The 23,190-nt window shown below is 41.6% G+C and overlaps 1 protein-coding gene across 1 annotated transcript in view; it reads left to right on the top strand.

Annotated features, from left to right (window-relative positions):
* Window positions 1-22,481, top strand: part of nf2a (NF2, moesin-ezrin-radixin like (MERLIN) tumor suppressor a) — a 39,721-nt gene extending 17,240 nt beyond the window's left edge. Inside the window, exons 7-16 of the mRNA XM_049578536.1 lie at window positions 1,637-1,712; window positions 2,337-2,471; window positions 3,176-3,250; window positions 3,571-3,684; window positions 5,284-5,406; window positions 5,829-6,046; window positions 7,515-7,620; window positions 10,237-10,355; window positions 11,199-11,358; window positions 19,165-22,481. Coding sequence (XP_049434493.1) covers window positions 1,637-1,712; window positions 2,337-2,471; window positions 3,176-3,250; window positions 3,571-3,684; window positions 5,284-5,406; window positions 5,829-6,046; window positions 7,515-7,620; window positions 10,237-10,355; window positions 11,199-11,358; window positions 19,165-19,215 — 1,177 coding nt within the window. The 3' untranslated portion in view covers window positions 19,216-22,481. The remainder of the gene's footprint in view (window positions 1-1,636; window positions 1,713-2,336; window positions 2,472-3,175; window positions 3,251-3,570; window positions 3,685-5,283; window positions 5,407-5,828; window positions 6,047-7,514; window positions 7,621-10,236; window positions 10,356-11,198; window positions 11,359-19,164) is intronic.
* Window positions 22,482-23,190: the final 709 nt, after the last annotated feature.

The raw sequence follows: 23,190 nt of genomic DNA, 5'->3' as shown, positions 1-23,190 counted from the left end.
TGCTTACATGCTATGCTAAGACAGTGAACTTAAGACCTGCTTAACATCGCATGTTAGCGGTGTCACTGTGAGCACGTTAGCATTTAGCTTAAATGACTAGTGTGCCTAACTCATAGACTGTAAAAAAAATAATGGATGTAGCTACTGTGAAGTCACCATTTGGTTTGTTGACTCCCATTTTTGAAGCCTAGACTTTGGCATTTTGGCCATCGCCATCTTGGTTTTTTTGGAGCCAGAAGGGACTGTATTTGGACGGAAAGGGTGGAACTCTGGATGAGCGAGGGGCGGATCTGACTGAGAAACCGAGGACACTTAAGCCTTAATAAAACTGACATGGGCGAGTTAATATACCCCCCCTCCCCCCACCATACAGTTGTCATGAAGGGGGTAATAAGCATTTCTTGTACCCAGCTGTAAACATGTTTCTTTCTGCTTGGGCAATTTAACATGGGGGTTGCTTGTAGAACCAGCCTCAAGTGGCCATTAAAGGAACTGCAGGTTTTGGCACTTCTGGGTTGGCTTTATTTTTCAGCCCTGAAGGTTGCAGCTTGGTCTAACTACAGCCTCACAGAGCCACTGGTGTGACTGTAGACTTAGTCGTTTCCACAAATCCTCTTTTCTCATTGAACACAATCTAAAATCTAAACACAAACACTCATACTGGAGCAGACTAAAATTGGAAAAAGACAAAAAAATTACAAATCCGACCACATATACTGTGCTGGGTTTTGGTATGTGACAGTTTTTGGTACACTGTATGAAGGACAGACGCCCTTACCAAATAGAATTAAGATTTGATATTCAGTCCCTTGAAATTAAATGTTTACTTCATCTTCATTTTGGCTCTAATTCATTTCCAACTTAATAATAAATTGATTTTTTAACCTGGTGTCAGCACAACATCAAATTAACTGACTTGCTTGCCGTGCGTATCCCCATGTTCATTTTCATAGAGCGCAACTCTGACTCTAACTTCCCCAGCATTAATCAAGCATTACCACTTAAATTTCCTGTGACCCACTCCAAAGTCAGAATGTACTCAGCGTCCAACCTAGTTAAGATTTGTTTACTTGGCATAATGCTCTGTTGCCTTTTAAAACTTAGATGAAGCTTAAATCATCAATTTCCCACCACCCATATCAAACAGCCTGTTATTAAAAGTTTAGGCGGAAGCATGCCCTGATTTCTCCTCCACCATCAAAGTATGCTAATGCTCTTTTTTTTTGCTGAGTTGACCCTGAAATCACGACAGATCTGCCAACCAGTCTGCGGAGAGAGAAGGAGAGTAGAGTTTGATGCATTTGATTTGTCTCTAACAGTATTTAGAGTCTTGGCGGCATCAGAATAAGTCGTCTTTTCCATCAAGCATGACCTCTAAAGCCTATTAGCGAATTATAGTTGTGTTTTGTGTCAGTACTGTGCTTATGTTTTCACCCTCGCAAGAGCTGTGTGGCAGAGTTTTTATAGATCACACGCAACATGACAGATGCTACACACAAAAGCAGAGGAAACAAGGTCTGATCTCCTTTTTCTCTCCACTTCTGCACCTCCTCTCCTCCCACCCTTCCCTCCCTCTCTTCTCCATTCCCTTGGATCCCTCTCAATCTCTTCCTCTCTCTGTCTGTCTTTGAACCAGGGATGAAGCTGAGATGGAGTATTTAAAAATAGCTCAGGACCTGGACATGTATGGCGTCAATTACTTTTTAATCAGGGTGAGCCAATGCTGCTTTGCTATATCTTTACAATGTAAGCCAATAGGAGAGATTAGCAGACGTGTCACTTTCACTGTGGTGTTATGGAATGAAGTCAGGGAAAAACAGTCTGACTCTCCTGCTCTAAATTGTCCCCAAGTTGAATCTATTATTTGGATTTTGAGCATTTTTTTAAACAAGTGAGAATTTTCTGGGGTAAATGATCATTTGCTATTTGACACCGGTTCATTTCCAGGTGAATCAGAGCAAAAACAAACTTGTAACAACTCTATACAAGAACAGAAATTCACTTGAGGTGGCTCTGGCCTTGATCAGTGTATTCTCTTAAAGGCCAGGACATTTTAAAATACCACCAAGTCAGCCTCATTTAAGTAATTCACTGTAGCATTACTTTTCAAGTAAACAAGCCCAGACTGCAAATACACCCACAACTGGCATTGTTCAGCTCAACTCTAACAAATAGTGCTGGCAAGCAGAGCTGCCACGATGCCACCACAGTGCCACCTCTGTCAATTGCAAGTCTAAATGAATGTTGGCTGAAGAGCAGTCCCACAACTGCATGCTCATGTCCCTTAACAGACGGGCAGAAGAAAAGCTTTGTTTATTCTGCTGTATGTGGTTTAGAATAAAAAGGGAACAGATCTTCTTCTGGGAGTGGACGCCCTGGGTCTGCACATCTACGAGCCGGACAACAGGCTGACACCCAAGTGCTCCTTCCCTTGGAATGAGATCCGCAACATCTCCTACAGCGACAAGGAGGTGGGAGAATTTGCTGTTGCATTTCATGACAAAGACTGGTGGAACGGTACTTATAGATAGGCGATTACATAATATAATAGGTTATTGATTGCGACAGGAATCATACTGTGTGTTATGCTGTCATTCTACAAGTAGAGACATTAGCTTGTTTTACTAATAATGACACGTTATCTAAGTGTTTTATTTTATTTTGTTTTTATTTTTATAGATCTTCCATTTTGTAAATATGAAATATTGTATTTTTAATCATTAGCTTTTGCCGCCACATGTTGATTTTCTATTTTTGGAGCTGGATCGCTCATTAGGAGCACTGTTGGATTGTTTGGTTATTCAGTGCACCACATTTTGGAAGCATAGTATGTACTTAGGCACAGTGAAAGTGAAACTTAACTGCTCATCAATTTATATAGAAATAGAACGCTCCATTACTTAGAACAACAGCGTTCTCATTTTAGTGTTGTCTATCATTTTCTAACCCACATTCCCATAGAAGCACTGGGTCTAACCTGTGTAACGGCAGCAACAGAAAGTTTCTGTTGAATTCTGTGTGAAACACTGTATTTATGTATATATATATATATATATATATATATATATATATATATACATGTCTGAAAATATCTTTATCAATATTGTCATTTTGACAAATTTCTTTTTTTGTGAGTTGATAAAACATCTAGTATTCTTGTCTCTTCAATGTTTAGTTTACCATCAAACCTCTGGACAAGAAAACCAATGTTTTCAAGTTCAACTCTTCACGGCTGAGAGTCAACAAGTTGGTGAGTTCAGCTGAAGGTGTTTTGGCTGTGCTAGTAACTATTGCTTTTCCACCACAATAGCAGACTGGAATCCATTTGATTTAATTAATGGTTTATTTTTGCAGGGACAGCACACAATTAAAAGTAATTGCACCAGAATTAGCAAGCAATTAATTTGCATCTGTTGTCCCTGTCCATCATTTTGGTTTGTTTCTCATTGTGAGGGTGAAGAAAAATGCCTGAAATGGCTGGTGAAGTCGAGTTATGAGACATACCAACCATTTTAACATGTCATTGTAAAAACAGCAGCACCCATTCCTGGTTTTGTTGCTCTTGTGCAGATCCTCCAGTTGTGTATAGGGAACCATGACCTGTTTATGCGCCGGCGCCGGGTGGACTCACTTGAGGTGCAGCAGATGAAGTCTCAGGCCAGAGAGGAGAGGGCCAGAAAACAGGTACTGATGATGGAGGAACATAATGATGAAGAAGAGACCATGGGGTTGAACTATTTAATGGCCACATTTCTATGTAGTCTATGTCTCTAATGTGGTGCAAATTTCAACGAAAATTCCAGCAAATGGGCAAAAAAAAGTGAATTAACGTGTGTTTTCATTCAAGTACTGTAATGCACAATATTGTCATTTTCTACCAATTTATACTTGTACTTCACTATAGTTTAGTTGGAAGTATTGTGCAAGTTACTCCTACACATTTATGGTAGAAATATGGAAATATGGTATTAATGTTTATTTGAAGTTTTAATTTAGGGAATGTTACAATCTCCTCTTGAGCTCAAGCACATTATGCTTTCATTTTTTTTACCATATTTTGTCTCTTGATTCTTATTATAAGGTGATTTTAAACTAATAAAAACATAGTTATAAATATTAAATTCCGTTTCTGGCAATAGATCCCCCTAAACCCTTCACACTGCTCCTTTAAAGCTCCAGTAGGCAACATTGTTTTGGTATAATTGAGTAAAAATTTTATAATATCCTCTAAGCATGTTCAGCCTCTAAAGAATCAGTATCGTGCCGATGTGCATCAACCAATCAAAGGTCAGCTCAGACCACTGCGTTCCTATTGGCTGTTCTACTGCATATGCACAGAAGGGGAGAGCAAGCGATGGCAAATGGTGCACCAGGTAAAACAGCTATTCCAGCATTGGCTACAACTGCCTACATGGCTAAACCCAAAAAAAGGAAGACAGAACTTGGTTCCCCGGAGCCCTGGAGGGAGGGGAAGGGTGATGTGGTGCCGGGCGCAGCCGGAGGGCGCGAGGGTCGGCCTTGGGAGCGGAGCTGAGGGCTCTCCGCGGAGAGCGAGAGCCGAGCCTCGGGAGTATGTGCGGGTCTGCGAGGGAGGGATGGGGCGGGCTGCTGTGCGGTGAGGGAGAGCCGAGGCTCCCAGAGAGGGAGAAATAGAACCAAGTACTTTATTGTGTGCTGACTGATGACTAAAATGTGTATCCACTGAACTTAATTGCACTTTCTTTTCATCAATGCACCAACTTGTCTACCTCGGCCAAGCATAGAAACTTGCTTTTGCAGTATTTCGACTTTTTATTAAATTGCCATGGTTTCCACTCATGTCTTTTTATGCTCAAATTGAAAATTCACACAAAAACAAGCAGATGGAAACATTCTGTGGCACATAATGTCTTCTGTTCAGCCACTTTGATGTTATTTCACACTTAAACAGCATTTATGTCTTTGATGTGTGTTCACATTAACGTTTCAAGTCATACATGAAGGGAACGCAAACACCCACAAATCAAGTACACTGCTTTGTTAGGACATAAAAGCAACTTTTAAAACTTTATTTTTTTTCCTACAAAACAGAGTTCTGATTGTGTTTCCTGTTGATGTGTCTGTCAGGTGCACCTGCTTCATGATTTCTCTTGTTGAATTCAAGTTGCGCTTTGTGCATTGTAATTTTGTCCATATTCTATCCTTTCTTTGTTCTGTTCATTTTTTGTCTTTGTCCATATTTCCACTCATTATTCGCACCATATCTTCTGTTCTTTGTCCACAATCCACCTGTCTGTCGTTCAGGTAGAGAGGCAGCTTCTGCAAAGGGAGAAGCAGCTGCGTGAGGAGGCAGAGAGAGCCAGGGATGAGCTGGAAAGGAGACTGATTCAGCTGCAGGATGAGGCTCACATGGCTAATGACGCATTGGTAAGATTCACTTGGTTAGCTTAACCCCAAATCCACCATTTTGTTGGCTTTGTCTCATACACACCAGGCTTTAAAACAAAATATTTTGTCAAATTGAGCTCGCCTCACACCGTCTTCACTTCACTTCCTCCCAGTGTTTCCTGTTTTTCATGCCATTTATTCATTCTTCCCCTTTAATGTCTCTCACTGTCGCCTCTTTCCCCTCCATCAATCTCCCTCGCTCCTTCTGAATTCGTGCACATCCCTCCCTCTACACTTCTTTCCCCTCTTTATCTCTGCACACATTTTCATCTCTCACCCAATTTCTCTTTCTTTGCTCCACTTCCCCATTTCTCCCCTCCCATTTTCAACTTTTCTTTTCCCTTTTCCCCTTTCTTGTGTTTGCCCTTCCTCCTCCTTCTCCTCCACCCGCTCCTCTCCAGCTGCGTTCAGAGCAGACGGCGGACCTGCTGGCTGAAAAGGCCCAGATCGCGGAGGAGGAGGCTAAGCTGCTGGCCCAGAAAGCTGCTGAGGCCGAGACAGAGATGCAACGCATCAAAGTGACTGCCATCCGTGGCCAGGAGGAACGGAGGCTCATGGAGCAGAAGATGCTGGAGGCAGAGATGCTGGCCCTCAAGATGGCCGACGAATCGGAGAGGAGGTGGGGAGAGGACTGCATGGATGAATCGTAGAGTGTACAGCCATCCATGCTGCAGTGAATATGATTCTGATCCAGCTTTGGCTGCTATGTGGCTTTGTTTCTGTCAAACTCTCCCATACTCATATACTTGTTCTTGTATCCATCGCACACACACTCATATGCACAGTATCCATAGGGTTTTAGATCTGTAAATAACTTAAGTCCACTCCTTACTTACCTTCACAAAGTTTTTTACCTTAACTTGTAATGCGAATACATCAAGCTTGCAGGAGCCTCAGAGACACAGTTCCCTAAATAATTTCAACTTATGAACCTACCAGATGTCTTTGACTTACCATACAGCCTAATGTCAAAGTGCACTAACACACCGCAGCACCTCAGTTTGCTCAGAAGCCAGTCGATGCTCTGTGAGCACAGACCTAGGTAACGCAGCTGCATTTAAATTGCCCGATCAAAGAACTCCTAACTTGTTTAAAATCATTTAATTTTAAAGGCTTTGTTCTTGCACTGCAGCTGAAAGGCAGGTAATCATGCGGTTACAGCCACACTGCTGCACACAGAAGAAAAAGAGGGAGAAAGCTTTTGTTCAGCAGCTTTTCTCCTAGGTCTGAGGTGCAGCAGTTAATTTGTGCTCGTTAATTGTAAGCAGTAGTATCGATTGATGGAGGGAGTCCCTGTCAAACACTCTGTTTTCTCACACATTGAAGCTCCACGGAGCTAAAACTTTTTCATTTGTTTTATCTGTGCCCTAAAGAGAAATTTGGTCATTTTCTTTTTCATACATCCCGGAGTGGTTCAAACAAGTACTTATCATATCTGCTGTTGACTTTTTTTATTTCTTTAGAGGTCAGATGGATAAGGAGATGACTCGATGAGTGATCCTTAATCAGCACTCTGTGAAGCTTGATAGATGCCAATCCATTGTAGCAAAGAACTGAAGTCATTTTCAAAATAACGCAGTGTACGTAGATTCTAAGAATATCACTTCACATCCTGTACTTCACCATTTATTAGGCAATCATTTCAAATGGGCACCATTAACCACTTGCCAGTAACTGCAATTTCTGGATGAGCACTTTTTACACCAGAGAAATTTAAACCTGTGGCACTCAACATGTAAATGACTATGTCCACTCAAACCCTTGAGGCGCATAGCTCCCCCACATCAACGAGGAACTACTGAGTGTTCAGGAACACAATCAAAAGAAATGTAATCACCTGCATATAACATTCTTACATCTCTGTGTGAAAACTCTATGGTGGAATAATGGAGCTAGAAATGATTGTGTGCTCTGGTGACACATTGATCACCTGGGTAATAACAAAGTGACATTCCCGCTTCGTCGAGTACCGACGTACCGATTATGTAAGATAATTTTGGATTTAATTTAGATAATACTGTCTCCTTTGAAGGACTGGGAGGTGAATTAAAGTATTAACTGCATCTGTCTGTCTGTTTGTCCCTCAGGGCCAAGGAGGCTGAGCAGCTGAAACAGGACCTGCAGGAAGCCAGGGAGTCAGAGCGCAGGGCAAAGCACAAGCTGCTGGAGATTACCAGCAGGGCTGTCTATGCGGTAACGGGCTGAGAACATACACATGCATACTTACAACACATAAGCGTTTGTCCTCTCTTAAAGCAGCTGCATATGACATTCAGAGCATTAAGAGCAGCAAACCACTATTTCCTATGTAATGATATAGTGGAGTAATGGCGTCCTGAGCAGAGAGCAAGTCACGCTCTGTGTCCCTCTGTATGTGCTGTTATCTAAGCCTCTCTGTTTTTTGTTGTGATGGTGTGTGCATTTTAGTACATGTGAGCCCGTGTGTGTTTACGTTTATACAGCGTTTACCACTGATAACATCACCCTGACCAGTGTTATCATTGTGGAAGAGTAGCACCCACCCTCCGGTCCCCCCTCACAGGTTGACACTGTTAGCCCTGTCAGCACTGCTGCCATTGTAAGCACTGTTCACGCTGTTAGCACCATTAGCTGCTAGCTCAGTCACCTCAGTGGTGAAAACCGTGTGCAGACGACCGGAATCAGACTCTGAGTCATCAGCATATCTTCCGAATGCATATGCTACTCCTTTAAAACAAAAAAATACATAAATTATAGAATTAATTAATAAGTTTATGCCACGAAATAAATCATGTAAATTCTGCTAATTGATTAATCAGGGGCAGTGTATATTAATTGAGCTGCAACTAATACCCTTTCTCCACCAAAATGAGCATGTATATTGTTTCTTAAATGCGGCAAAACGTGCTTAAAATAGGCAATAGACTACTTTTCTATTGCCAGAGGACCAGAGCTGTGTACAAGGCTCTGCAGCAGACAAGTATGGCTCTGTTTTTTTCCCTATTGTGTCACATGCAACGTCGCGGACACACCAGAAAATGGGGTTCGTAAACAGTAGAAAGCAGCATGAAGGCCAGAGAAAACGTAACAGTGGTTGCTTATTTTGTTATATTTGTCACTTATTCAGTCTCTTTTAAAGTTGATGCTTTCTAATTTTGAACGATAGTTAAGTGTTGCTAGGACAGAGACAGACAGTACTTTGTGGTAGCATGTCATTGCTGCGAAAAGGCAGATATTTCCATTTCCATCACTGCTTATCAGAGCTGGAGCTGATACATACCCCTGAATACTGCAAGTCAATTGCTAATTATCTGGGGAGTGAATGCTGATTATAACCTTTCCTATTAAACACAAAAGCCAGATTTTATTTGGTGTTAGTGATTTTTTTTGCACAGTGGGAAAGGGGCTTAACAATTATTTTCATTAGTAATTAACCGTTCAGTATCCTAGAGCGCAAAGTGATGTCTTTAAATGTCTTGTTTGTGTAAAAATATGAAATTCCCTGTTATATAAGAAACCATTAAACGTTTGGCATTTTGCTTGAAAAATAACCAATCAATTAATCGTTGCAGCTCTTCACATTAATAAACATTACTGTAAATGTAATGTAATTTACATAACTGAAAAGACCATTTTTCATCCATAGTCCCCAGATACACGATAATATCCCCAAAGAAATCTAATTATTATGTATTGTTTAGACAAAGTGAGCAATTTCAAGATGACACTGCTGGCAGTCGTGAATTATGATGGGCATTTCTTACTTCTTTCATATTTAAAGACAAAGATAAATGGGTTAATTGAAAGTAAAGATGGATTAATAATGTCAACAGCCATAATGGATATATATTATGCAGTACATCTGTCCCTGTTATATGGTATGGACATGACCATATAGTTTCAGCTTGACTGAAAATAGCTCACACACACATAAAGAACTATAGACCCGCAAAGCCACACTGAACAGGAGATGCTTGCGTAAGAACAGGCAGCACATAAGGCAGCCTACACAAGAGCTTCCAACATGCTAAAAACCCACACACTGCACATTCAGCTGCTTACACACACACACACACACACACACACACACACACACACAGATACATATTGAGATGCTGGCCGTAGATAGAGAACTACTCGCTTATAAGCTTATGAATGAAGACCCTAAACACACACACAGACACACACTGGTGCACATACATTCATACAATAGACATGCTGCATCTGGAACTCCCTTATACAGTTATCAGCCCATGCATGAAAAGATCTACACACATACACACACTCGTATGCATACACATTATTACCTATTTCCGCTGAACTTGGTCAGATTGCCTTCCCTGCTCGTCCAGACTATTTACATCAAATGTATCCACACTGTCGTTTGGATTCACATGCCAACCAATGGATTTACATTTATATTATGTATTAGATCCACTTTTTAACCAGCCGAGTCCTGAGGTGGCATGTGGCCAAGTATTTCAGACATTTGGTCAGGATTTAAAAGCGTATATTTGTGTATTCATGGACTGCGACTATCAAAATGGTCTTTTTTTCTCTTCCCTTCCAAACAGTTCTCTCTGCGTACATCGTGCCCTGTATGTCCATTTCATATTTCCATGCCTTCCTCCTCTTCTATATACCACCACCTTCAACTTTATTCTATCTGCCCCTCCATTGTAGATATATTTTACCTTTCATATCCTTTTCTCTTTTCTTTCTCTGTCACTCCCACTTCTTTATTCTGCACCATTTACTGCTCTTTTGTCCCTGTCAGTTCGTCTACATCGCCTCCCTTCCTCTAATCTGTCTCTCCATCTCCCCTCCCAGTCCCCAGGACTGGCACCTGACAGCATGCCGCCCGACCTGAGCTTCAGCAGGGAGAACCTCAGCTTTGATTTTAAAGATACTGACATGAAACGCCTCTCCATGGAGATTGAGAAAGAGAAGTGAGTGGCCTTCTTTTTACTCTGCTTATGCTGCCTGATATTTTGGGCCTCAGTGAAAATTGAAGGGATTGTTTATCTGATGAATTTTGGATTAATTTTAAATATGTTGAGAAAGATCTTACTTTATTCTGGATTGCACTTGGAGGACACACACAGTCGTTTTTTTAATATGCATATTTTGATTCGGGGGTTCAGGCAGGCAGTTGACCCTCAGCATGAGCTGTCACTGATGTCACTGCCGGCATTCAAGCTTTGTTTTTCTCTAGCTCTTGGTGTCAGTGATGCCTGACAGGTAAAACTACGTTAAGATAAATATGACCCCGGCTTTGGAGCTTGACCTGAGTCTTTGTTGTCATGTAATTAGATAATTAGGTTTTTAAAATAAAGGCAAGTAAGGACAGAGACTACAGGTCGGGGTAACAAATCACAAAACTTGAAAAAAGACTGCAGTGGAATTGAGAGATATCAAAAAAATTAAAGAAACTGTGGCACTAAAAGAAAGTGTGCAGGTGAGATTTTTCCTTAAGTGTTTCCCCTTCTATGGAGGAACTTTGAATAAGCTCATTTAGACTTTATTTTCCAAATTAGTATTACTATGACTACTATTTTATAGGCTTAGTGTCTTATCAAATACTACACACTTGAGGCTGATCAATAATGGTTGTATATCTAAGTCTATGCTCCTATCAAGTGGAGTAAAACAAGGATGCCCAGTGTTGCCATATTTATTCATATGGCTATGAAAAGACCAGCTCTTACAGTGAGATATAATGGAGTCATACAAGGGGACATACAGTATAATCTACTAAACTGCTGACCAACCTGCAATTTGATCATGTCCAGAGTCGAGTACATGGAGAAGAGCAAGCACCTGCAGGAGCAGCTGAATGAGCTGAAGACAGAGATTGAAAGTCTGAAGATGAAGGAGAGGGAGACTCCTCTGGACATCATTCACAACCAGAACACTGAGCAGGGGACCAGCAAGCACAGCAACTTTAAAAAGGTAGCTACTGTATGAGCTCAGCTGCATGCACGCTAGACCATCGTTTAAAAGAAAATACTCCTCATACGTTGACTGTCCCCATTCATGCCTCATCTGTTCATGTTTGTGTACACACAGTCAAACGTGTGGTTATTGTAGCTCCTTGTATACACGCACAACATTCATCAGTAGGTCTTTGGCAGTATGACAGGAATCTAATTACATTAACACCTGAAGGTGATTTTGGCAAACCGGGGTGTAAAGGTAAACCAGTTTGCCTACATCAATACACAACCACAGATCTGACCCAAATTCTGCTGAAATTTGGAAACAAAAAATTGATGCAGCTGAAAGAAACGATCTGCATTCATGTGCTTGGTGTGTGTGTTCGACTTGCCCCTCTCCTGTTAGCTTGCTACATTCCCTAAACACATACCTACTTAAAGCCATCCGCACTAATATACCTTCTTACGCCAAATTAGCTCTGCTTCTTGAACCAGTTCTGTTCAGTTAGTGATATCTAACAAACCAGCCTGTGTTGCCACCAGTTTTGTGCAGAGCCACTTTAATCAGGGATGTGTCATTGACGGAGGGCACTGCACAATGCACAACGGATGTAAACAGTTGTAGCAAAGTCAGGGCACTACAAGCTCGTTTTTTTCTGGTGATTTCACAGTTGACTTTTCCATTGTTCTCTTCTCCATCCATACTCTTTAATCTGTAGAAGATGACATGCCAACTGAAGTCCTCATGGCTTGCACTTCTTGTTAAGAAAAACCTGCTTTTTTTTGGTTTCAGCTGGGTACCAACTCTTTGGGTTCTGAACCAATTTACTTTTGGTCAAAGTGCTCTAACCAGTTCGACATTAGGTGTGGGAACCAGAACAGAACCTGTTCTATGTTGGTGGAGAAGGGGTAAGAGAGTGAAGTTATCAAGATGAGTAGTCAATAATAGGAAAGTCACACCTGTGTTAACAGTTATAATAATGCTACTTCAGTCAGGAACACTGTAGTCAAAGAAAACTTTGTTTCCATGTGCAGTATTATTTTTGGCGTTATGGCTCTGTTCCGGGGCCCCCCTGCTTTTCATAGGCCTACACAGAAAGTCTCTTCCACCTCTCTGCCCTTTCACGTGCTTGTGTGGAAAGCCTCAAGGAAGAGAGAGCACACCTCTCTGCCCTTCCATGCGCCTACATGGAAAGCCTAAGTCAGGGAGAGCACACCTCTCTGCCTTTCCATGTGCCTGGAAAGCCTTAAGCAGGGAGAACAGCAGCAAAGACCCTGGGGAACAGAACAGAGCAGCATCAGTGACAAACAGAAATGACATTGATAAGTCAGACACAGCATGAAAAGGAGGAGCTGGGGTGGAGGCAGGTTGCAAAGCAGCTCACAGAGGAAGCAGCAACAGTAGGCAGGCCAGAGCAGTTTATATATGGTGCGCTGAATGATCTTTGCCAGTTGGTTGCATGGAAAGGAATCATGTGATCTATCAGCTGACTCCCTTCCATCAATCAGCTGCTCCATCAGTTGATTTGGTTGTTTGAGAACTGCTGATGTAGCTGGGATGTGAGCTGAGCTTGACATCGTGTCCTGCCTGAATTAACACTTTGCTCAATTTCAATCCTGCCTGAACTCCACCCTATAAAAAGCAAAACTGTAATTGGAGACGAGCTGTTTTATTTAAAGGTTCGTGTGCAAAACACAAATATTTACCAAACTCTAAAGACTGACAACGACCAGTGAATCGAGGTATAAAAAAAAAAAAAAAAAAAACAGAAACAAACAACAACGCTCTATGCTTGCCAATAATCCAGGAATAATACTGTTCTGTTGAGGAGGCACAGAAAGGATGGGAGTCTTCAGTCTTATCTGGCACAATAAGAGGGAAATTCTTCACCACGGCTGTTCATTGTGACTCACCAAAGCACAGTGTGTGTCAACTTGAGCTCTAACAAATGTGTTGAATGCATATATTTACTCATAAAAAAGTTGCAAAGCCGAGGTATAAGTATTTTAAATCCAGCATTGTCTTCTTTCTCCCTGTCTTTGCTGGTGCATTGCAGCATATCTTTACAATTCTGATTCAGTATTTGAGCTAAAAGTTGAGTGTTATTTTTAAAAAGTTAGAATATCAACTCCTAATCACAACTGAATTGCATCAAATCCACTTTGAATCGCACTTGTATCTCTTCAAATTAATCTTTTTTCTATCAGATAAGTGGCCTGTGAATGTAGATATCCATTAAGTTGTGTAAGAGGGAGAAAAACACACTACTAATGCAACTTAGTTACATCTATAAGTTGCGTTTTAGCTGTCTGAACAGCTGGAGACACATGAATCAAAGTGTAAAAGTGGTCTTATTACTGATCTTACATCATCTCCCAAGGATAAGTATCTATCAAAAACTTGATAGTCCTTTCTCGTACAACACCCACGCCTAACCATCATATTATTTTAAGGCGGAGTATTGATTCTCAGAGCATCGCTCAATAGCAACGGTCTCCACTTGGCCCTGGGTTAATTTTTCAACCTAAAGTTGCTTCTTTGATGGGGCCCACTGGAGGGAGGAGCGGGAATCATTCATCTTTTACTATGACCTCTGAAAGTGCACAGTGATTACTGGTCTTAGGTGTAAAAAAAAAAAAAGTTCCCACAGATCAACCAAGAGGGAAATCTGTGTTTCTGTATACATGTAATGTCGGCTCCATCAGTAAGAATAGCTATTTCATCTTACCCAAGTGGCTGGCTCGGCGATGATATGAATTGACACAAAAAAAGTGACAGACTCTTTCAGCTTCTGGGATATTTCTAAATTGATTGGTCAGAGGCAATGGAATAGTTATAAAAAGTAGATTCTATTTCAGCTGTCCTCTGATGAACTGGCAGATTAGACTCATTCTGCTTTATCTGCCTACTCCACTATCTCTGTAATTTCAATAAAAGTATCAAATGAAAATTTGAGCTGTGCTCTCAGCACATTGTGTAACAGGCAAAAAAAAGCCCACCCCTCCTCCCTTCTTGTCTCCAACTGTAAAATACACTTGTTAAAGGAGCACTAATTACTTTTTGCTGGGTGATTAGTCATCTGGATGGATGGGGCACCTTTGGCATGCAGGAGGAGAAGCAGCTAAGTTAAAAGTGTTGGTTTAATTGAACCAGAGGCAGGCGGCATTCATCTTGCTTGTGAGGGAAGGGGCGGGAGCACACAGCATTGCAGGGAGAAGGGAAAAGGGATCAAGAGTAAGAAACTAAAGCCCCTTTCCCACCAGACAAAAAGTCCTCTAACTCCCACTAACATCAGACTTTGGTCTTTAGTGGGAAAGGTTACAGTCAACATTCATTCCCAGGACAAATGACTCTGTCGTAGTCACGGGTATTTATTGGCTCCAGCTCCAATCGGCAGTGATGGAAACATGACACTCGGGTGGACATGCTAATTTTCTCCCCTTCTGCAGCGCAAGCGTCATTTGAAACACAAATTTCATCCGTCTCTGTCCAAGCAGCTCATGAGTCTTGTTCCAAATTAGTTGGCACCGAGTTTGAAAGAGCAACTGAATGCATAACAGGTATAAAAAAAGTAACCACTAGCAGCAAAATGTACATGAAATGGTACCTAAAATATAAGCTGACTAAAAGTAAATTCACCATCACAGAGTCCAACCAAATGAAACTGTTATTGGAAACATATCTTTAGTTAAATGCAATTACATTGGTCAGTTTAGTCTGTCTTTGGGAGCTGGATCGTTGCTGTCACGGATGACCGAGTTGAGGCTGGAGAAGGACGGGGATTTAGTGAGGTAACGCAGGCTAAGGTTAGTTACGTTGTTCCAAGCATGCATTTAAAGCATCATGTTCATTTAATTGTGGGAAGCCAAATCGTGTTGAGATTAATATATTAAAGGAATACCTGTAGTTATACCCTTCATACCTGTGAATTTGGGTACATTTTAGGAATCAAAAACATGCAGTTATTATCTAGCAGCAGTCCTCAAGGCCCTTTGCTGTGCCAGCGACACCGCCTCAGTGCACAGAGCTTCAGAGAGCAGGGGTGGCGGTGGACATCACCAGCAGCATGACAGTAACATCCAAAGCACAAGATTCCTTCTCAGTAGTTTCTGTGACATGAGAAATGATTTCAAATTAAATAAAGTCACACGAGGCCACTGTTTCCATGATTTCAACACAGATGTGTTGTTCACAATGTAGCATTGCTGGGGAAAATAATAGTGCGTCTCCCAGATGCATCGATAGTGAGTCTAGTGTGTGCTTTCAGAATTTACTGCGTCAAGGATGCAAAACACGTACCTTACAACATCATTGCTTTTTTCCTCTTCTTCAAACATCTGAATATATGCACTAATTTTGGTAGGATAGGGGTGGAAGTTGGCTTTGCCAAAAGAGGAGAGAAGTTTTGGGGAGGCTGAGTCACGGAGACATGCTAAGAATGTACTCTGAAGTAGCAGCCAGAGAGGGGAAGGGATGAGAGGGAGACCTGGGGAAAAGAAGAGCAGAGGGAATGTGCAACGAAGCACAGATCTCTGAGCCAGAAGCATCAGGAGGAGCTGCACCCCCGAGCAAAGTTTTCTCCGTCCAGACTCCCTCCATGATTAATGAATGGCCCCTTAACACAGCCCAGCGCCTTTGCACTTCTACCAGGCCACAGGTTCTGCTCTGTTAGTACCGGTCCTGCCAAGAGGGCTCATTCTCAACACCTGAATCACAAGGGCTGCAGTGATTCTGTATGAAGTTTCACAGAGTCCATCCAGACTGTGTGGAGTAGCACAGGAAGGAGGTCAACCATTTGGTTTGCTCTCACTGTGCTCTGCTGCATATTGAAACAACATACAGAAGGATCTCTCCTCTGGAAAATGCATTGTGCTATTCACAGTATTAATACCTGGGACCTTTAACAAAGAGTTTTCGCTCTTTCCTGCATGGAGGCTGTGGGCAGTGTGGAGCACAATGCTGCGGAGTTAGACACGCACTCAGGCTTTCACACCCACAAGTACAGTTCAGGCTGCCTGTCAGCCGGGACAATAGAAGGTGATCTGTAAACATTATGCTGCAAATCCACCCCTTAGCCACACATCATGTGTTTGGATTTGCTTAAGTCCCTCCATCTACACATTCCCCAGAAATAACCTGGATTTCCCAAACTGTCCTCCATCATCCCCGCTCTAATATTTACTTTGGCAGCCGCTTTAATTCCCTTTACCCTACAGATGTTGAAGAGGGGAAAAAGTTTGCCCAATCAATCTGAAGTAGTGCTGCATTAGACGAGCTAATGCGTCGCTAGCTGAAGGGGTTAAAGCACAGTCAGTGGCCTGAATTAATCCATCAGCAGCTCATTTAAACCTGGAGAGAAAAACAATTAACAGTATTTTCTCTGACTGGCATTGATCTTCTATCCGTCCTGCTCCCCCTGTGGTGGAGAGTTTGAAAAGCCTACCTTGTCTGTCAGGGACAGTTGTAAACTCTGACTGAGTCTGGTCTTTTTTTTCCAGTGTAAGTATCAATAATGCTGCATATTTTCACATAGCATCAGAGATTCATTAAAAAACAGAGTAACCTTGGGGGTATGTTTGCAGTAAACACACACGTCTACTGACTCTTCAATTATCCTCTTCTTATGATCACTTAGTCTATTGATTTGTCAGGGGAAGCAAGTCAAATCACATGTTTTGCTGGAAGGTGCTGAGAGCCCTTTTAAATTTACTCTGGTGTTGATCAGAGGCATGGCTGGATTAAACATGCATATGTGAATGTCTTCATTGGAACTGCAGTAAAACAAACCAGTCAGTTGAAAACGTTTGATCCATTATTTTCTACTAGGGCTGCCCCCGACTAAGAATTTTCCTAGTCAACCAATAGTCGTCATTTAGGGCCATTAGTCGACTAGTCGGCCGCATGTTTACGGTATTGATTTAATGATTAAATGATATATTTTGGTGGTTTGAGTTGAAGATGTGAGAAAGAATAGTATCAGTAACATTGTTAACACTGTGCTACATTACAGAGAAATACAAAAGCGTACTAATGAACCTTCATTAATATAGGCCTATATTTTATCTCCAAGTGCACGTCACACACTGAGCGAGCCGCCTGTTAATGACGCTGTGGGCTAATGGGCATGTAGCTACTTCCATGTTTCAGATGATACGTCATGTTTGTAGTCGACCAATGAAGATGAGTTTACATATCACCTTGGGTTCGTCCTTCACCTTCTCAAAATGATCCCACACTTTGGATTTCCTGCCCGACATGTTATTAACTAGCCTGTGGAATAACCGCACTGCTGAGCGTGGTCACTTCCTGTGTCTGTCCTTTCAAATTAAATTCCCACATGGTCCAGTCATGTAGATTTTGATATATTTTGACAAGGTGCAGCTCCTAATAAAGTTTCAGGATTTTTTTTTTTCTGCGACTAAGCAACCAATGAAGTCTTGCCGACTGATGACCTTTCTCGTCGGCTAATGTTTGGTCAACTATTAGGGGGCATCCCTATTTTCCATGATCACTAATATTTCATAATGATTCATAATTTAATTTTTTTTTTTTTTTTTTTTTTTTTTTTTGGACAAGTATATAACGCATTCAGAATATGCCTCTCAACTGGGTTTTTAAGGGCAGTTTGCAGCACATGGCCTCTTGTCTGTTTACGGTCAGCTCTGTGCTTTGTCGTGGATGCGTTCTACACACACCAACTAGCCAACAGTTTGCAAGGCTGAGGTAGAAATGCATGTCCAAAAGAAAAGCCCACATTTATGGAAAATTGGAAAAACACCTACTTTCAAACATCATGAAAGACTTAGATATCAACAGCTTTCATATGTGCACAAATATTGCAACACCAACGTTTTCAAGAAGCTGTTTGAAGGAGGGAAAAAGGGACGCTGTGTTTGCACCACTAGAAAACTTTTTCCTATGGAGTATGCATGGCTGCACGTAAATGGGAATATAAGTGGAATATTCATTTTCATTAGTCATGTAAACAGCTTAGTAGGACTATTGTCTTCTTTGGAATAAAGGCAAAACCTGGACTATATTGTGTATGGGGACGTAGTCACTGTTTTATTTTTATTTGTTTGACCTTCATTTAACCAGGAGGTCCCATTGAGATTGACTTTTACAAGAGAGACCTGGCTGAGGTAGCCACAGATCAAAACACATTAAAATGCAACAACATGTAATACAAAAATCCACAATAGAGCAACAGCTATTCAAACACAGTGGCCTCTCAAGAACAACAAGCACAACTGTATCACCCATTTTTTGTGATGTCTTTAAATTCATCAATGGATATGAGTGTTTCTAATTTTAGGTCTTACTGTAACTGCAGCATATTGCAGTATATGGAGTACACAGAATGATTTAAATACACTATATAATCCCAGCACAAGAGCAGGCTCTCATGACGGAGTGGTTTTAGCAGGACATGAAGTGCAGCCAGCTCCCCAGAACTGCAGAGACCCATCCAGGGTGCTGGGGATTTTACACATGTGCACTCAAACTGAATTATAAAAGTTAGGTTCAGACTTTCATCCTGTAAGCTTGTTGACTGTCACATCACATCTGCTACGTGTTGCTTGCGATAAAGTCAGAAATTAAGGCAGAATTGTTGTACATGGTGCTCGCGTTGGAAATACATAGCAGGATTAGGTCCAGCAGAGAGGCTGAGGGAAAGGGCAGGTAGTGATTTCTGTGACATTGCCATTTGGTGAGCAGTTTTGCTTGCCTGCTTGCTGCACTGCAGTATATTCTGTTCTTGTTTACTTCCAGCACAGATTAAAAACTGTATCTGCTCTTATGTCCCTGTCTCCTCTACAGCTTACACTACAGAGCACCAAGACCAGGGTGGCCTTCTTCGAGGAGCTCTAAACTAAATATCTGTAAAGGTGAGGATGCACAACTGCCAAGAGCCTCACGACTCTACATTCCTGGTCAGTTTAAATGATTGACCACACTGCAGGAGCTGATGCTCCACTTCCTGGGAAACCACTATGAAACACAAAGAAATGACCACTGCCTTCATCTGCACCAACTCCAGGGGCCTCATGTGTACGCACAAACAAGGATACATGCATAATGTTGCTGCACTAAATCCCCGATTCATGAAAAATTGAGTGTGTGTTTACAGTAAGAGTGTGTGGAATACAGCACATTCTCCACAAATACTTTGAAGTGAACTTTGGTGTGGGTTTTATTAGAGTCAAAGAACAAAGGTAGACGGTTCCACTGTGGCTCTAATGAGACAGTATTTGTGGAGTTCAGGATGATTATTATATCATGTTTAAATGGGATGACCTACATTATTTGACTGCCGAGCTGTTTTGAAATTCAAATAGGAATAAAACACTAAGGGATGACGTTGAACGAGAGAATGAATTGATTATATGGTTGATATGCTGTCCTTACCTTAATATCAAATATGTGATATCGAATAGTTATAGGCAGCAAAACACTGTGTTGTCCAGGACTGCCTTGTACTTGCCTTTTACAGATTATTTGATTCATAATGGCAACGAATTCCAGTATGTATTATTTTTTTACTTAAAGGAATACAAAACCACCTAAATTATCATTTGTGTATCAATAAGTCACCCTGTGTTATGTTGAATTCATGAAGAAATGTTTTTCTTGCCTGCCCCAGGTGAACGAAGAATCCAAATACAAATTCTCACAACTTGTGCAGAATAATTCAAGTCTCATTTATCAAGTTGTATGCTTAGTACTTCCCAAACAGACAAACCTTTCTGTCTGTGAACTGAACAAAAAGTAAAACTTTTCAATGCTCCGACAGACTCTGTTTACAAAAACAGTCTTTTTACTTCACTGAACACAGGAGCTGCTGGTCTACCACTGCCTCGATCAGTTAGTCAGGTTATGTTAAGCCCAGTTCAGACAATTAATTGCAAGATGCCATTCTGCAACGTTCTAAAAACCTGCTGGTTCACACCAATGCGACTAGATGAGATGGTGTATCATCTCTATGCAACAACTCTCTGTACTTCTGTTCTGATTTCCAGCTTTTCAGGCTTATTTTGTGGCTGAATATAATTTGTAGCTTCTTAGAATATGAATGAGGATAGTTACTGGCTACTAGGGCTGAGCGACATAATGACAATGCACAATATACATAGAGGCAACAGCGTTTGTATCGATAAAGCGTCAGGTTGCGTTACATAGAGCATACCAGTGTGCATCTGTCCTCTCAGCTCTGCCCCACTCACTCATTCACAAGTTCTCCAGCAACACTCAGAGAGACACAAAGCTGCTCCTCTCTTTAATTTGTCCGTTAATTACAGTGCCACATCGGTCTATATGTTGCACATGCTACGCTAAATCAGTCCGTGAGATGAATGAAATGACCGCAGCACACGTGCAATCCAGTGCTGCGCTACTAGTTTGTGTGTGAGGTGGATCATAGCATGTCGCTGTTCTTCTAGGTAGTTGTTGTCTAATGTGTGACATGGAGACAGCGCCTGGATGCAGGCGACAGATTTGTTTGAAAAAAGCAGCCGCAACACAGACATTTCATATACAAGACGTATATAACACGGACAAAGTGTCTCACTCCTTCCCTCCCTCGGCCTCTCTGTTGATGCTCTGTGCATAAATAAGATTAATGGCCTACATAAATAGAAACATTTAAATCATTTTCCAGCACTTGATTCATTTGAAAGGCCAACAGATGGAAAACGACTTTTTAATTCCCCCACAAAGATTTTTAATTGTTCCAAACTCCAGTGGATTTAGACCTACCTGATACTTTTATAGTCATGTTACAGGCATGAACACAAACAGCTAGCAGCAGCAGCAGCTACCCATCATCTGACACCGACAACCCATGAGGATGGAAACAGAGGGATTGGTGGGGACAGACATATAGACATATACCTTCTGTGGTCATTTTAACTTGACCAGCAGTCTTCACTGCAAGCCGATTGGCTGTAAAAACAGGTGACATGCTTTATGTTCTAAAACCAGCAACCAGAGAGAGATTTGACCAGCTGAGTTGGAGGTGACATCATCAGCTGGCTTGAGTCGAGCTCAGACTCCACTGCAACTTTTCTCTGCAACGTTCTAAAACAGTTTTGTCTCGTCCCAAATCTATGGTCTGTCACACAGTAACACAAACTACTGATTGTGATACAGTTTTGCTGTTGTTAAACATGAAACTATATGACTTCAATTCATTACGAAATTGTCTCAGTGTTTGGATTCTTCTTTCACTGCAGGCATAGGAATAACAACACAGGGTGAGTAATTGATGTACAAATGGTCATTTGGGGATGACGTGCTTCTCCAATACCTCCATGCTGCCTTAATTTGTTTGTTTCAATGACATGATTAAATAACATATTGAATTTTAAAGCAGTAAAAATGAGGCATTTCTTTGCCATGATACATTTAAACAGCCCTTAATTACTAATGGCTGGAGTCGATGGGCTGTGCAGGATATTAAGCGTCTTCTCGACACAAAAATCCACTTCTGTGATTTATAACAAGCAGTTTGTATCGGTTGTGTTGTGTGAGCAGTGTTTTTTAAATCTCTGAATTTGTGTCCATGTTTGTGGTTTTATGCAACTTTTTTATGGTGAATGTAACAAAGTGTTGTACATGAGGCTTTCGGACCTGCGTTTACATCATGTATGCACACAGAAGTCATGTTACATATCTGTTGCTGCCTCACAAGCAGGTGATTAGGAAGTCCTTCTTACACAAGGCAGCGAGTGCACTACGCTCTGCTCTCGAAGGTGAAGAGATGATCGTTTGTAATAGGCCGTTCTTAGAATTCAAACTGGATGAAGGAAATGTGATTCCTGGATGTGAGCTTGTGTCACATCCATCTCTTTTTTTTTTTGTGAAGACAACCACTTTTTCGAAACATGAATTTGCATCTATTTTGAATTAATGTGTCGTTTTGAATTAATGTGCTCTTTCCCTCTGAAAGCAATTTATTTTGGGGGGAATTATAATGTGAAGAAAATATATATTTTTTTCTTCTTGTCTGCATTTAACAAGGATAGTACGCAGTATTTAAAATGAAACTTTGGGTGAAGTTACAGTACCTTTTACTACTAAATGTACATTTCGACAGAAACATTGTACCAGATATGTTCAGCATGTAAAATAAAATGAATATCAGGTCGGATTTTTTGTATGTTTCAGTATTTTTTTCCATCCAGAAATACGTCTGTTAGTTATTTTGGCAGACTTGCCAGTGCCAAGAGCCTCTTCCACCCGACCCAAACAGACATCCAATTACACCTTTGAAATGATTCAAGTGTTACGTAAGCACCCTCCATCTTGTGTCAGATCACATACCCTGTTTGCTTGAGTGACAAGGTCTTTGTGTGTGTGCTTACGGCTGCGTGGGCGAGCGGGGAGTGTTGCATGCCCCGTGAACTCGTTTTTTCTGCATGTCACCACATTAACTCTTTACTGTGACTCCCTGCCCATGGCGCTGGGTCCCTGAGACTGACAGTTCTCTGACAGAGTGAGGTGCGTTGAGGTCAGGGGGCTTCTCCACAGCTCTGTCACCTCTGGGCTCAGTTGGAGAGTGACCACCCTTGGCTTGACAGTATTGTGACAAAAGAGGCGTCTTCAGGACCCAACTGTCCCTTGGGCCTGCAGCTCAGGCAACGGTGGAGGGTCTGCTGGGGCATCAGGCAAACCGACAGACGCAGATGCTCCGTCATTGCTGCCTCTGTGTCAGCACTGTCTCCTGAAACTGACGAGGGAAAGAGGAGGCGAGATGGGAAGAAACACATCTTTTGTCATTTATCCGTTCTCAGGGGATCACAGTTGACGTCACACCTGCACACATACACTGGTGTACACACAAACACA

Source organism: Epinephelus fuscoguttatus, linkage group LG6, assembly GCF_011397635.1.
Source record: "Epinephelus fuscoguttatus linkage group LG6, E.fuscoguttatus.final_Chr_v1".
Taxonomy (NCBI): Eukaryota; Metazoa; Chordata; class Actinopteri; order Perciformes; family Serranidae; genus Epinephelus; species Epinephelus fuscoguttatus.
The sequence above is the reverse complement of the archived record's forward strand: the minus strand, read 5'-3'. Positions and strand labels throughout refer to the sequence as shown.